At 37.6% G+C, this 16,534-nt stretch overlaps 1 protein-coding gene across 1 annotated transcript; it reads right to left on the minus strand.

Moving 5' to 3' along the window:
* Positions 1-10,181: 10,181 nt before the first annotated feature.
* LOC148039980 (PLASMODESMATA CALLOSE-BINDING PROTEIN 2-like) lies at positions 10,182-11,227 on the minus strand. The gene is made up of 3 exons (XM_087665912.1): positions 11,139-11,227; positions 10,652-10,915; positions 10,182-10,498 (listed from the first exon to the last, which is right to left on the minus strand). The coding sequence occupies exons 1-3, from the start codon at positions 11,218-11,220 to the stop codon at positions 10,455-10,457; spliced, it is 390 nt and encodes a 129-aa protein (XP_087522038.1). The 5' UTR covers positions 11,221-11,227; the 3' UTR covers positions 10,182-10,454.
* Between the last annotated feature and the right edge of the window lie 5,307 nt (positions 11,228-16,534).

A 16,534-nucleotide genomic window follows, 5' to 3' on the forward strand; every position in this document is an offset into this window, starting at 1 on the left:
AAAAGCTTCGGGGAGGTATGCTATTTCATTAGGCCTTTCTGTTTTCCTTTCCACTTAAGTTTAAATACTGTTTAAAAACAAGTTAAGATGTTTGGTTATTGTCACCCTATTCATTGCCATGAGAACTTGCTGTTGTTTAAGGTCATGACACTGATGTTGAAGGTTGTTGAGTACTACTTCTTGTAGCCAATGACCTGCTGCTATCATCAATTGATGTGCTGCTATTGCTGCCTCTTTGAAGGCTTTCAATGTTTGTACTTTATAGCCAAATAAATCCAAGATTTATTGGTGTCAAAATTTAGAGATGAGAGCTAGGAAACAATTAGCTACGCAAGTAGTAATTGAAAGGAAAATTGGTTTTCCCAAAATCGTCTCTCAGATGTTATAATGCTTGCCTTTTTGTGTCAAGATAGTAGTTTAAATGCCATGGGGTGCTTGAGTTACATTCTGTGAAACCATTGTTTCTATGGAATAAGCAGGGTTGCTGCTCCATAGCTGCATGGGTCCTAACTATGATGTCTAAATTAATATGCACACAAACTGCCTCACATGTGGCAAGTTAACAACTAGGGATTGGCTCCTACCTGAAGGTGAAAATAAACCACCCATGGGAGGGTTTTGGGCCCCTTTCTATGGGAATTCAATGAAACTGTCTATCATTGATAGATTGGCCACTCATTGGCAGAGAATATGTCTACCACACACATTGAAACTTTGGAAGGACTGGGTGAGGTATTGATGCGAGAATGGAATAGATGTCCCCTACTCTACACTACTTGCAACTACTTGCAAAAGGAAACTAAATGAACAACATGAAAACTTGAATTGAAGTGAGAAGGTTGCCTGCAATCCAACAAAAAGACTAGGACACTCAGGTATTTGTGTAGATTGCTTGATCCATTGCTCAATGAAGATGCCTTAGGAACCCTCAAGTCTGATGAGACAGATTTGATAGACTTAGGTTACCATCTCAAGTTTACATCCCACCATTGCCAGTTGAGTCTTGCATGGTCTCTCCTTGGGAAGGAGGAGATCCCCCATATAGCAGATGTATTTTAGTTTTTATTTTCCCCATGTAGCATTTGATTGGTTTTTAGTGTCCATTGGAACACTTTTGTTTACTTTGGTAACCTTGTGTTTGTAGCATCATCATTTCCATAGAGCAGACACTCTCCATCTCCACAACCCATTAGGGATGGTGGGTAGCCCCCTAGAACATATTTTACTCCAGGAAACATGAGATCTCATCATTTACAGTTTCAGTCATGAAAACATCTTATGAAGAGATAAGGAATATTTGTAAACTAGGATGAGTTGCCTTTGCACTTTGATAAGTTGGCTATGTGCTTCATAAACTTATTTTGTACTAATTACCCAATGGATATATTGTGCAAGATTTCTTTGGGTATGAGGCTCTAATGTTGGAAAAATATTGGCTCTTGTTTGCCATTATGTTACTAGAGTAAAATGATATCTGCAAACATGAGATAGCCTAGTTTCTGTGCTAGTCATTTCATCGTATAGGCTCAAGGGTGATTTTTCCAACCTCCTCATCAAATGCTTAATTCTTATGCTTATCATCAAATGTGCAGGTTAACGATGACAGTGGTAATTTTATGGAGAGGGAGGATGATTTAGAGATTGAGGAAAGCCTATGTGCAGAGATGGAGGAAGCTGAGCGAGATGCAGATTGCTCTTGGTGAGTGTGTACAAGGATACTTAATAAGCAATACATGAATAAGCTAATTCAAAAATTGAAATTGTAGATTGCTGTAGACAATGTAGACAACAAATGGTTGGAGACATGCAAATTTTGGTTAGGGACAGGTCGCCCGAATACTAGTAGACAGAAAAAGGTAGGCTAGGGGGGAGTTGTTGAAGGAGATCCCAACTAACATGTATCCCTTTGTATCCAACCTTGGAAATGATAGCTCATCAATCCTCTATAGCATCCCAATCCATGTAAATCCTCCTAGATCATGTGGCATCACAAACTCATATGTCAACTTCTACTCCTTCCTCTTCTTCATTTGTGTCGTGCTCATCTTCCACTAGGTTCTCCACTACATAGGCGTCTTCTACATCTCTTCTCTTGCATATCCTAATCCTCTTTCCTATCCTTGGTACCCTCATCTCAATCTCAAACATCTCTGTCAAAGCATATGTCACATGCAATACTTTACATCCATCACATTCAATCTTATCTTGCCCAGAAAACTATCCTATAGGACCACCCTGGAAAAAACTGCTCGTATCTCTTGAACTATAACTCGGATTACCAAGATTTAAAAAGAAAAAATGTAGCCCAACTAGCAAACTACAAATTTTATAAAGACACATAGATCAAATTGTGAATATTTCAGCCCCTAAAATTTTATGTGCAACCTACAACTGTTCATTACAGCATGCAGTCCTAGCTAGACATCCACCTTCCCGACTCTGTATCTCCTACATATGAACTCAGATGTCAACCAAAATTTGCAGGACCCTTTCCAAGGTATAAGAGGAAATTTTGGATGCATCAATCACCAATAATCCTCTCCCAATTAAAACATTTTTAAACATCTTCAATTTAGCCATGCCTATCCATTGCAGTCTCCTATAGCCATATTACCCTCCTGGGTTAAACATCCATTGGGTAGTCGACCAATAAGGTATACATACGTGCAAGACAACGACTGTATGGCATCGATTGAATGCCTGCATATCCTCATCCTCTTTCCTATCCTTGGTGCCCTCATCTCAGTCTCAAACATCTCTTTCAAAGCATATGTCACATGCAATACTTTACATCCATCAATTTCAATCTTATCCTGTCTAGAACACTGTCCTATAGGACTATCCTGCAGAAAACTGATCATATCTATTGAACCATAACTTGGACTACCAAGCTTTAAAAAGAAAAAATGTAGCCCCATTGGCAACCTACAACTTTTTTGAGGAAACCTGGACCAAATTGTGAAGATTTTAGCCCCTAAAATTTTTTGTGCAACGTGCAACTGTTCATTACAGCATGCAGTCCCAGCCAAACATCCACCTTCCCGACTCTGTATCTCCTACAGATGAACTCAGATGTCAACTAAACTTTGTAGGACCCTTCCCAAGTTACAAAAGGCCATTCAGGATGCATCGGTCACCAATAATCCTCTCCCAATTAAAACATTTTTAAACATCTTCAGTTTAGCCATGACTATCCATTGCAGTCTCCTATAGCCATATCGCCCTCCTGGGTTCAACATCCATTGGGTAGTCGACCAATAAGGTATACATACATGCAAGACATCCCCTTTGACTTTAAATAACTTGTATATCACATGAAATATGCCAATATTAAAGATCGATGTCATTAATCCACTTTATTTTCTTAGGCCGTATTTCTTTGCATCCCGAATGGCAATATCCTTTGTAACTAGTATCAATGTCTCTCTTGTATCTTGTATGATCTATTTACCCTTGACATTATCCGCATTGCCTTTCTCAGTATCCCAACCTACTATAAATCCCCATGATGGTGTGGCCGCAGATTCAATAGCTGAATGGGATCGGTTGAATGCCTGCATATCCTGATTCTCTTTCCTATCCTCGGTACCCTCATCTCAGTCTCAAACATCTCTGTCAAAGCATATGTCACATGCAATACTTTGCATCCATCAGATTCAATCTTATCGTGTCCAAAAAACTGTCCTATAGAACCACCCTGCAGAAAACTGCTCGTATCTCTTGAATCATAACGCAGATTACCAAGATTTAAAAAGAAAAAATGTAGCCCCACTAACAATCTACAACTTTTTTGAAGACACCTGGACCAAATTGTGAAGACTTCAGCCCCTAAAATTTTCTGCGCAACCTGCAACTGTTCATTATAGCATGCAGTCTCAGCCAGACATCGACCTTCCTGACTTTGTATCTCCTGCATGTGAGCTGTCAACCAAACTTTGTAGGACCCTTCCCAAGGTATAAAATTTCAATTTGGATGCATGGGTGACCAATAATCATCTCCCAATTAAAACAATTTTTAACATCTTTAGTTCAGCCTTGCCTATCCATTGCAGTCTCCTATAGCCATATTGCCCTCCTAGTTAAACATCCACTGGCAACCAATAAGGTACACATACATGCAAGACATCCCCTTTGAATTTAAATAACTTGTATATCACATGGAATATGTCAATATGAAATATCCACATCATTAATCCACTTAATTTGCTTAGGTCGTATTTCTTTGCATCCCGAATGGTGATATCCTCTGTAACCTGTATCAATGTCTCTCTTGTATCTTCTATGATCTATTTACCCTTGACATTATCTGCATTGTATTTCTCAGTATCCCAACCTACTGTAAATCTCGATGATGGTGTGGCTCACAGATTTAACAGCTATATGGGATTGGTTGAATGCCAGAGCTTGATCTTTTCTCTTTTTGAGTTATGCACGTTTTGTGCTCATGCATGTTAGATGTATTTGCACCGCCACAGAGGTTGGGAAGATATTGGCATCTCTCTTTTGGATCTAGACATTTGGGCATCAATTATCTCTCGATTTGAAGCTACGACAACTTTTTGTCACAAATTCCCCTACGATGCCGATCACATCCACAAGATGAAGTAGATTTGGGATGAGCTTGCATCCCTTAGTACGGATATTTATTCGAAGGACCTAGTTGTGACACTTCTCTCATATTTTCCATCATTGACGTATGATGCGTTCTACACCAGTCTTCTCACTTCTCGTAGCCTGAAGACTCTCATTTGAGAGAAGCTCATCCCATTGCTGTGTGTTGGGGCTGATCGTTGTAGCCTTGTACCTTTAGCCATTGTTGTCACATTGTTCCTTCTCTCTTTTGTATCCTCTCTTTGTCTCCTCCTCTCCACGAACACTTTCCTCTTTGTGTTGTGCACTCTCACAAGTTCATACCATCCAGCTTGTCGGATGCAGGCAGAGAGGGTAGGATTGGCACTTGCTTAGGAGATGCCATCAATGCCAATCAAGGATTAGAAGCCCCTGAAGAATATAGCAAGAAAAAGTGATAGGATGGTGGTCAGTCTGAATCATCTCAAACCACACAATCCCCCAAAGCATACACATCGGCCATTGATGTCCTCTAATTAACTAATTGCAAGAAAGCAAAGAAGATGTTGCCAGTGGAGTGAAAGCAACCAATAAGAGGCATCCTCGGAGTAATCTGAGTAATTCGGGCTATGATACAAAAGAAGTCCGACTTAGGCAAGGTAGATGGGGAGTATCCCATGCCAAAAGAAACACGCAATACCGAGTAGAGAGATGGAGCAGTAAATGCAGAGGGAAACAAGTCTTCAACCTATAAATGTAGCCAATCCAAGGGTTGGTCAAGAACTAGGAGTGCCTAGAAATGGAGTCCTTGCAATAAATGCAGATTTGTCCTATTGCTGGCATGTTAGAGAGGCCGCCCAAAATATAGAGGTGCTGCCCAGGTCTGGAAAGACTAGCCCAATGTGAAATGCAGAAATAAAGATAATCAGTCTATCTAAAAAAACAAGCCGCCCACAAAGTGTGCTGTGCAAACTGCTAAGGTGCCGTCTAGTGAAAAGCCTACTAGCTAGGTGCAAAAACACAACATAAAACATATTGCCTAGAGTGCTAAACCTATTGCCTAGAAGGTTTTTGTATTGCTAGGCTGCAGGAGAAGACCCTTGGTCTAAAAACATGGCATAAGAAGATGGTTGTCTTGCACAAACACAAGTTTGTCGAGCTTGATTTGAGGTTGCTCTAGATAGCGTTGTCGGAGTGTGTAAGGTTAAAGGTATATCGCAGGGCTAAAATATAGAGGGTATAGAGATTTTAAGTCCTAGAACAAGATGAAAGAAAGAGAATATAAATATTAGACGTATTTAAAGAAAATAATCAAGGCGCAATCTAAAGATCTTGTATCACATGTAGCTCAATAAAGCAATCTCAGTACATCCATATAATATGCCCAAATCATAGGCATGAAGACACGTGGGATGCTAGCCCATAACACACTCTGAGACTATAACTCAGATATACTCTAACATACATCAATATCTCTACTCCAAAATCAATGACGTATGTCTCATATATCCATGCACATAACAAAATCAATGAAGTAAATGTTGGGTATCATCACTCGGAAGTGCTATCCTCCATGAGAAAGCATCAATACGTCTGTTGATCCATTATGGGCCTTCAAAATCCATTTCAGCCCTTTCAAAAAAAATTATTATAGCAGCATTAAAACATACATATGCTGCCCAAAAATCACTCCTAAGCATGTACTTTGGTTATGGCAATCATCTATCAACCATAGAGCATCAATAGCATTCAATGGGAGTCTTTGAACGCCATAAATCAATATGGAAAACCCAGTGGATAGTGGATACCCCGATGTATACTAGTTTAGATAGCAATAAACAGTCATAATATCTCACTTTGAAGTCTCTATAAAATCTCCAAGAGGACTACCATGCATATAACAAAATCCATGTAGTAAATGATGGGTATCATTACCCGAAAGTGCTATCATCCATTAAAGAACATCAATATCTCTGTCAACCCATTATGGGCCTTCATAATCCATTTCATCCTTTTTAGACAGATTCATTACAGCAACATTAAAACATACATATTCTGCCCAAAAATCACTCCAAAGCATGTACTTTGGTTCTGGCAATCATCTAGCAACCATAGAGCATTAGTAGCATTCACCAAGTCTTTGAAGACCATAAATCAATCTAGAAAACCCTATGGATAGTAGATATACTCTACTATACACCTAGTTTAGACAATAGTAAACTATCACAAGCTCTCACTTTGAAGCCTCTATGCAATCTCTGGGGGTTTCTGTGATCTATAGGTAATGTCTTTGTATGAACGATGAGCTATCCTAGCTCAAAGCTTCTAGTTTTCTTTTTGTTTTATTTGCTTAATCACGAAGTATATACGTATGTTCAGCACATGGGTGAGCAAAACATGCCTTTAGCATGTGAATGAGATGATAGAAATGTAGGAGATTGATCATAGTAGGTTCAATTCGCAAAGGGTTCTCCCTAAGACATCTAGGATTGCATGCTCCTCCCACAATGGTGCAGTCCTATTTTTTTTTTCTTTTGAATATACTACTGCGGTTCAAATAAAACTCATTGTTTTTTTCTCTAAAGTTGGCTATTGAGACTTAGTTAAGTCTCCCTTGTCCACCTAATTCTAGTCTCATGCATGAAAACTCCACTTCTTGACTTACTTGAGTCCTTCCTCAATATAGCATGATCAACATTTGTTAGTTCTGGTACGGGCAATCTACTGCAGTGTCTTCTAGAACTTGTCTTTCACAATCCCATATGTAGACCACTGACATACTCAAAACACAACGGCCAATACGCTTTCATACCATAGACATAAATCCCTTTGACAGCGTAGGCACCGTCCAATGAGTATGAAGGGTCCATTGGATCAAACGTAGGTGTGTATTGTGGTCTAGCTCAAAATACAGCAGGGAAGGTGGCGAAAATAGGTTGCCTTACACTGTAGAATAGTAAAAACAAGGTCTTTAGCACCTGGAGATGTTGCCTAGCTAGTTGTAACATGGACATCAAGCTCCTCTTCATAGACTTTGGCTCCCACACTATCGAGGGTAGTGTGTTTAGCCACAAACCATGGGGGTTTTTAAGAATGAGCAAGATAGAAGATAAGATAGAAGCAAAATCGCCAACCAATTATAGGATATCTTTGGTTTAGAGAACAAATCGCCACACTTTTGAAAGTCTAGAATGCAAGTTTTGCCACATATTCTATACCATAAAAGTATACATTAGCTCTTAAAATCATCTACGATAGTGTATACAAACTATAAAGACCACTTTACATCCTTTAAAAAAAAAGATTTGAATACATTCAAGCAACCATTGTTGTGGTGCATGAGAAGTTCCCTAATTCCCTGTACATGAGGTTCACAGACCATTGGGCTCAAGAGAGGATCAAAAAGGAAATTGCTAATTTGAGGGATATGGTCAAATAAATAATAGAAAATATAAGGAGGTTAGAGTAACGCTTAGATCCTAAGCCACCTAATTGCTACACATAATCAAGAGTAGACAAAAGCTCCTAAGCAAGGTAGAGCATGGGGCCTTCAATCCCTTATAAAGAGAGATATGATAAATCCAACTTGAGCACTTTGGTTTGTCACATTGGATCAAGAGCGCCAATGCACAAGAGGAAAATTTTGTAAGTATCTAAATCTCTTCTTAAGTTTTTATATGCAATTATTTGGCATTGATTATTTAATATTTGTGGTGTTTTTATTTTGTAGTTGAGGGTTATTGGCTGAGTGCTCACTAGCCATGAGATGTTGTCACAATGTTTTTAGAAAACTCTCTAAGGGATTAGCCCATAGACAACTCTATAGATGCATGTTTTGAATTTAAAAAATACATATGGGTACATCTACAGTCAGAGAGGCATGTCAGAAGACTATATCATCCAAAGTTGTTTATTTTACATTGTACAAATATGATTTTTTGCATCTTAATAAATATGCTTTGCTACCATTTTCACAATCATATTCATGAAATTATGAATGTGCAACATAGAATTAAAAGAACTAGTGAGTTGCTAATTGTAGAAGTGTGGTTGAAGCCATAGTTCAACAACTAGCAGCTTCATGGTTTTCTTTGATCCTCCCTTGTATGCACATTGTACATTATTTATATGAAATTAATCCACATTGTATTAAATATATATAAATAATATCATTACCTAAAATAACAAAATATTGAAGGATAAAGAAGAGACATACAAAATTATACTCTTGCTTCTATGATAATTGAAATATAAGTTTGAATAAAGCCCAAGTTTGGCTTGCATATACTATTTGCTAATTGAAAGCTACTAAAGCTTTTAATGTTAGGCATGCCTTATTGGTGCATGTGGAGCTCACTCCCCCTGAACTGCTTGTTGTGGACGAGGATGTCGATATCCTTATGGGATGATATATGCATTGTACATGGAGTGAGCACAATGGTTTGTTCTTCATCATGTGCCCCCATCTTTGCTTGTAATGATTTACCAAATATACAAGCTATTGCACCACAAAGTAGTGTGACAACTACAATGGTGTACATGAGGATATGTACCTCCATTTATATAACAAGATCAAATAAAATAAAATTCAACATACTAGATATTAAGCTATACTCTAAATGGTTTTCCCTACTCCTCTCCATTGTAACAAATCATGATGGAAAAAGAAGCCTTGTAATGTGAGACTTCCGTCCCTTGTAAAGAAAGCTAAGTTTATATAGTGTGTTGGGCTCGGGGTTATTGTGTCTATACTTCTCCTTATACAAGTGTGTAGCTATAGGGGCATAAGGTCGGGGGATGTACCTTATCGAACATCTAAGATATATATGAGTTCAAAAGAAAGGGTATTTATTTAATAAAATTGATAGAATTATATTTACAAAAGAGGGTTTTAAATCACAATTAAAAAAAATATGTAAGTTTACTAAAGTAAAAGGGGTCATTTTATGGCCTTATAGTATGACATAAAGAAAGGGTATTTCTTAATACCATTTGAACACACGTTATATAGATGCTTTTTTATAGATGCACACCCCGAGGGTATAAGCTTCTTCTCTTCACCAAATCCTACACTGTTTGTTTAGCCCAAAGTTCTATGTTTGTCCATGTGAAATAACATAATTAAAAAAATATGTACATAATTTGTGTTGCATGTGGCTTAATTCCCATCTTTGCTTCCATTCTATTGTCATGATTCTCCAATAGCCAAATGATCTTCTAAAAGCATTTAACATACATTCCCTATATAGCTAATTATTTCAAGGCCTAAATTTGATAAGATATGCAATATTTCATGTGATAACCAACTTTGTTGAAGTACTTTGCATTTTATCAACATTAAGACTCAAACTATCTAGACATTTAGGCATGTTATATAGAAGGTTCACGAAAAATTACAAACATATTTTTAACACGACATGTTTGATAGACACAAGAATTCTTAATTACTTGTTGTGATCATAGAAAGAGCCAAATGAAATCATGCCTTGCTCACACCTACAATAAACACCTTTCAGAGCTCGCTTTTGCATAAAGCTGCACCGTCCATTGTAGGCATAATAAAATATCTATTCGCATCAAAAAGCTGATTCTTTCTAAGAAAAGAGGCCCTTGGTAGTAAGCAACTTTAGGCTCCAACTAGGTTGAATATAGTATGTGCCAAGAAAACCATCCGTTACATAACACGATTGCTTATTGGAAGCTATGTCATAAATATGTTTGCAAATCTCACTGCAGTCATAAAAAACCATACTGCTCTCACCAATTGATCAACGTCACATGGTACTCGATTCCTTAGGACACAAGGAGAAGTCTTCGACATCAGCGTCCAATAATGATTATTTCTTTGGTAATGAGGATTAGGGCAAAAGTTGAAGAAGACGAGCTCACACATCGATCGAGGCAGTGGGGTAGATACATTGGAAATTAGCTGTATCAAAAGCAACGAAGAAGATGAAGAGGAAGAAGAGGAATAAACTAGTATCAATATATCAATCAACAGCGTTAACGAGTAGTACAGCCAGAGAGAGGGAGAGAGAGAGTCACGAGTGTGTGTTGGGTGTGGTGGTTAAGGAATACATACGGCTGGGGCTGACGGAGACGATCTTGGCGGCTCCCTGGAAGTCGCAGGAGGCTCCAGTGGCCTTCATGTTTTGCCAATAATCGTTTACGGCGTAGCAGGCGTGGAAGTAGAGGTCGTCGGGAAGATGGCAGGGGCTGCCAGGCGTGATGGGCGTGCAGTCGGCTCCGTTGGAGCAGGCCCATGTCAGGATGGACTGCATGAACTCCTCGCCTAGGTTTTCTTTCAGGGTGCACCACTGGAATCCAGTGCCCGCAGGCGCATTATCTGCAAGCAAATATTCATGCGCCCATCGTTACGATCATAGCATATTGCGTTTGTAAAGCGCATTAGAGTTGCCAACACTGATCATATCAGCACGATCATCAATCTGCACTATATTGTCAACTTATTAACCTCAGGCGCATGACCTGCATGCGTTTACCCAAAGAGGAAAACGCGGTACTACGTCGTATATTATTATTACCATGCAGTGCAGTTGCAGCTTTACCTGCGAGCGCGGGCGGCACTAGCAAGGCCGTACTCGCCAAGACGGCTATGATAGCGACGGCGGCCAGCGATCCCTGGGCCATATCGTTTGTAACTGGTTGCCGTAGAGAATTCGCTCCAATAATGATCACTCAAGGATGAATTACTCAATAGCGCGAGGACGACCATGACAATGATAAAGGCGGGCGGCTGTGCATTTATATAGTGTTCGTCAGAAAACTTTAGACCCCACCCACATACAATAACCTTTTAACTCAAATAAAATTTTTTTGAGGGTTTAATCGAATTACGTGTATTTACCATTTTATGATTAAAATTATTATAAAGCTCAAGGTTTTAAACCTTTTACTTTATGAGTTCCTTTGAAATTTTTTGCGACTCGTTCTTACAACAACCTTGGTTTTCTTTGAACATTGTCCAATATAGTTTTCCATGACCACTATATATTGCAGACCAAGGCATGCGTGATTCAATATAAATTTTCAACATCTCTATATTGTGATGCAACTATATTTGCCAGAGGTTATAATAACACACTTTGTATCTTTACCTAGTGGGTTTTAAATGTACCACCACACACTTTGTTCACTCTTCTCTCAAATAATAGTACCTTAAATGGTAGAGGAGCCTGGATGTGATCACACTAATTAAACTTTAAAGACTGCTCTATAGTCTAAGTACTTAGAGGAGCCTTGGTGTGATCATCCTAATTAAATTTAATCCAATCAATATGCAGCTATATCATCCATGTCATTCCCACAAAGATTACACTAAGTTGAGGAAACAATGTTGGAAAGCCAGGGAATGTCAAGATTTAGGTATATAAAGACATGCCAATATGGAGGCACTTAAAGACCTTGCAAGCCAAAAAGAACCTACCTTTGCACAAGGTATGCATTCGTTGTTAATGAACCCTATAGGTGTTTGGTATATGCATTTTGGTTTGTAAACATTTGGTGCTTGGAAAGCAACTTAATTTCTACAAAATAGAGTCCTATGCTACTTACTAATAACTTTAATAAAGATCAACTCTAAAATATTATCATGGACTAACAACTTGAACATACAATGTACTATATACATTGGAGTAGTTGTATTCAATGTTATACATACACAAAAGATGTCAGCATTGAACATGCATATGATGAGTCCTTATAATGATATTGTTGGTCATAATAATGTTTCCTCATCATTGTTTCACTCTTATGGAGAATGGATATACCAATGAGATTCACTACAGGCAACATTGTAGATATTCACTCTCACTCATAAACACACCCACACATTTATAAAGTCACAACACTCTCACTCTCTTTCAAGCAACCAACTAGATATCCCTTCAAGAACCTCCTAAACCTTATTTCAAGGATTTGCTGTGATGATATCAAAACACCATCAAGAATTTTGTACTCATTCCCACGAATTGTGATAATGTCAAAACCCAATCAAGAATTTGATACTACTCACTCCAACGATAAGCAATGATACATTATGCGTAGGGGCACTCCCGCATAAATAAGGGTTATTGTAATGTTGAACATGGTCCACATTCCCTTGGAATTAGTTGTATCCATAAGCAAGGTACTCTAGACATGCAGGGCATAAAGAGCCCTCTCTCTCTCTCTCTCTCTCTCTCTCTCTATATATATATATATATATATATATATATATATATATATATATATATATATATATATATATATATGTGTGTGTGTGTGTGTGTGTGTGTGTGTGTGTGTGTGTGTGTGTGTGTGTGTGTGTGTGTGTGTGTGTGTGTGGGGGGGGGGGGGGGGGATGTATACATGTATGTGTATGAGAGAGAGAGAGAGAGAGAGAGAGAGAGAGAGAGAGAGAGAGAGAGAGAGAGAGAGAGAGAGAGAGAGAGAGAGAGAGAGAGAGAGAGAGAGAGAGAGAGAGAGAGAGCATCAGCCTTACTTTGAACTCTAAAATGGGCCTTTAATCTCTAAAGAAATAAAGGATTTGGATTGAGGTTTGGACCAATCATGATAGAGCTCTCATAATGGACCACATCATTTCTTGGATTTTTGGATAAATATTCTACATTTTTTTATAATTTATGTTTTGTAAATTAAAAAGCTTAAAAAAGTTTACTCTAGATATATCAATATTTTCTTATGATGAGGATGTTAGAATATAGTGATGTCATGTCATTTAATCAACACATTGCCCTTTCAAAGTGTGGTTCTTTTCATTAATAAAAAATAATATTTTCCTTCAAAGGAGAGCCCTTTCTCTTCACTACCATCCCTCATTCTCATTATAAGGGATCATGCCCGTACAGACCTACATTGATGTGTTATGGACACATAAAAAATCATGCTTATACTTGCATAAAAAAAACCAAGTTTGCATTGGCATTTATTTAATGAAGCACAATCATGATTTCTAATGTATTTCTAAATACCAATATGCAATTTATAGGATATCTTACATGTTTATTTGAAAGTGTTACAACTATAGTTTTTATGTGCATTTTCATCCATGTTTATAAATGCAGTTTTGGTACTAACATTTGGTACTAAAACAAAATAAAATCAAGGGTCTTATAAAATTGTTACTCTAAATGGAGATACAGTTATGCAATTCACAACTCATTAGGTTTTTTCTTCATATATTAATATCCACATTTAACCAATAATAGTAACCAAATGAAAAATAAACCAATTCAAAGGATATAAAATAAATTTTTTGATTTATATACTTATGAGCTGACCAAATGTTAGAAGCAAGTTTGGACTTCGCTTATAAAGTAATTTGTACAAGCTTCAAGAATTTGAAGACATGAGAAATAACAAGATATATATTGCTTGCCTTGCAAGAAAGAGATATGATATATGCTAATAATACATAATAAACTCTATAACTATTTACATGAATGCCTCATTAATATAAGTTGGCTTGTTCCCTAGAAAGTGCACATTGAATGTAGCGTAAGGGCAATTTTTGTTCCTCATCACAATCCTCCATCTTTGCTTGTAATATATTGCAAAATATGGAAGCAATGATAGAACTAAGAAATACGGCACTAACCCCAATGTATGCAAGTATAATCACCTCCATATGCAAAAGTCCCAAAGAAATACAATTAAAATTTCAAAGTAAAAATTAATAAAATTTTAAAAATTTAATAACAAGCTTTTAACATTATCAATTCTTAGGCACTTTTTCCCTCCCATTTCCTTGTAGGCACCTTTTGTATCTATATAAACAAACAATGCATATAATTATGTATTTAAAAATATTAGTATAAGAAAAAATAAAAAATAAAATAGCACATTTATTAGTTTGTGTACTAGTAAACTTTAGTTTATCTCTATTAGTAAATGTGTTGATGAACATTGTTTGTTCGCACAAAAACCTCTACATATTTATACAAATTTTTTTCAAAGCACCCTAAATCTAAAATATAATTGAATAAAATAGAATAAATATAAGAAAAAAAACATGTAAAAATTATGTGTTCATCAATACATGTACCAAAGTATAATAGTGTATATTTGCATTTTATCCATGTTTTTATATGTACTTCTAAATGTTCTCTATCTAGTAGAATCCTCTCCACACCTACACAAAGCTATTTCAAAGAAGTTGAAGTCTAAAATAAAATTACAAAAACATAGCATTAATACAGAGAATAAATATATATATAAACATTGCAAAACCAAATAAGGAGAAGAGAAATACCTCTTGAGTTAACTTGCTTGCTTTGCAAGTATGGAGTTTCTATGACTTTTGGAACTTTCGAAACAAGGAAAAAAAGAAGGAGAAGAACAAGAAGGTAAAGAGAGATGAAGGGAAGAAGGGGAAGAAGAGAAAAAAAACCTCACCTTTGTATGTGGAGACAAATAATAGGTGAGGAAAATAATGTGTTTCCTCCATGATGGCTCTCCTCCATGAGATCTCCCACATGGAAGCTCTTTGCTCTTGTCTTCTATCTCTTTCATCACTCAATTTCTACACTGAGTGCTTCTCTTGCTATGGATAGCTCAAAATAAGTTTAAATTTTGAAATGAAGTGATGGTGAGCTCAAATACTTTTATGTATAGTGCATGTTTAAAAATATGTGAATATATGAGGATATTTGTATGTTAGAAAATACATTTGCAAGGGCATAAAAATGAGAATTTTTGCACCTTATATGTGCAAGTGATTGATATATAAGCATACCATATAATCCAAAACTCATTTATCAGCTAGAGAGGATACATTCATGGGCAATTAGAAATATATGCTTTTAAAACTAGGCCTTCAAGGCAAGTGATATAGAGGGTTTCAATATGGAGTTTAGCCCTTTAGAAAATGTACTTAGTGCATAAGAAGCATATATACCAGTCCATGTCGAAAGGTCGAATGCTTAACTAGGTGATGTCAGTAAGGACATCGAGTAAGAAGTCATCAGAATCTAGGCGACTAACAATATGCAGTTCCTCCTTGGTTGAGGATGCGATCTAAGTAAGGGTGTCCCTAAATTTGTTCTTCTATGGGTCGTTCACGAATGGTCGTTAATACCCTATAAGAGGTTGGAGTGACATAAGTTGGGTCGTACTCTAGTGTCATTGCTCGGCATTTGTCATGATTTGACATCCCTCGAGCTCCCATTGAAGGCGAAGAGTGTACCATATTTTCAAGAAAGGGGAGTTGCTGGTAGAAAGTTGTTTCAAGTATTTTATCTCTTGAATGTTGGCATGAGCTATGCACTTGTTATATGAGGTGATGAGGTATTGTTTTTGTGCTTGTTCGCGGGAAACCTTGGTGGAAATCATCTCCTCAGCTTCCTCGGAAGCCTTAACAAACACAAATTTTGATTCTTTCCAAGAACAAGGGAGTGTGAATACTTCCGTCACTATAGGCTCGTTCAGGAGTCCCAAGTCTAAGAGGTCATAGCTTTTAGCAAGTGACATGAGGGTGGCATCTAAGCCTCTAAGACAGGCAACCAAGTCATCCGCTGTGTTCTCCACTAAGTCTAGGGCCACAGTTAGAATCAATCGTCACTCATAAGAGGGTGTAAGGTTGGCACGTGGTTGGGGTTTGTGTAGAGGCGATCAACCACCCCAAGACCCACCGACCGCTTATCGTTTGAGGCGTTCCAAGCTGAGCACTATTGGTTACCTCTCACGTAGCCGACACGCTATCTATCTTCGAGTGTAATGAGCTTATCTCCATGCTCGATTGATTTGCCTCCTCTCACGAGCACTCCGGTAGCTGCACGATCCAAGTGCAAAGATCCAAGTGCAAGCTTCAAGCGAGCTCGATCCTCAAGCTCCACGCTCTAAGCTCCATTTCCATGAGCAAGAGAAGAGAGGAGCAGAGAAGAGAAGAAGAGAGGGAGAATATGGAGAGCTTCTCCACCATAGTTTCTCACCCTCACACACTCAC

This window comes from Lygodium microphyllum, chromosome 2 (assembly GCF_053477565.2).
Source record: "Lygodium microphyllum isolate KBCC chromosome 2, Lygodium_microphyllum_v1.1.10, whole genome shotgun sequence".
Classification (NCBI taxonomy): domain Eukaryota; kingdom Viridiplantae; phylum Streptophyta; class Polypodiopsida; order Schizaeales; family Lygodiaceae; genus Lygodium; species Lygodium microphyllum.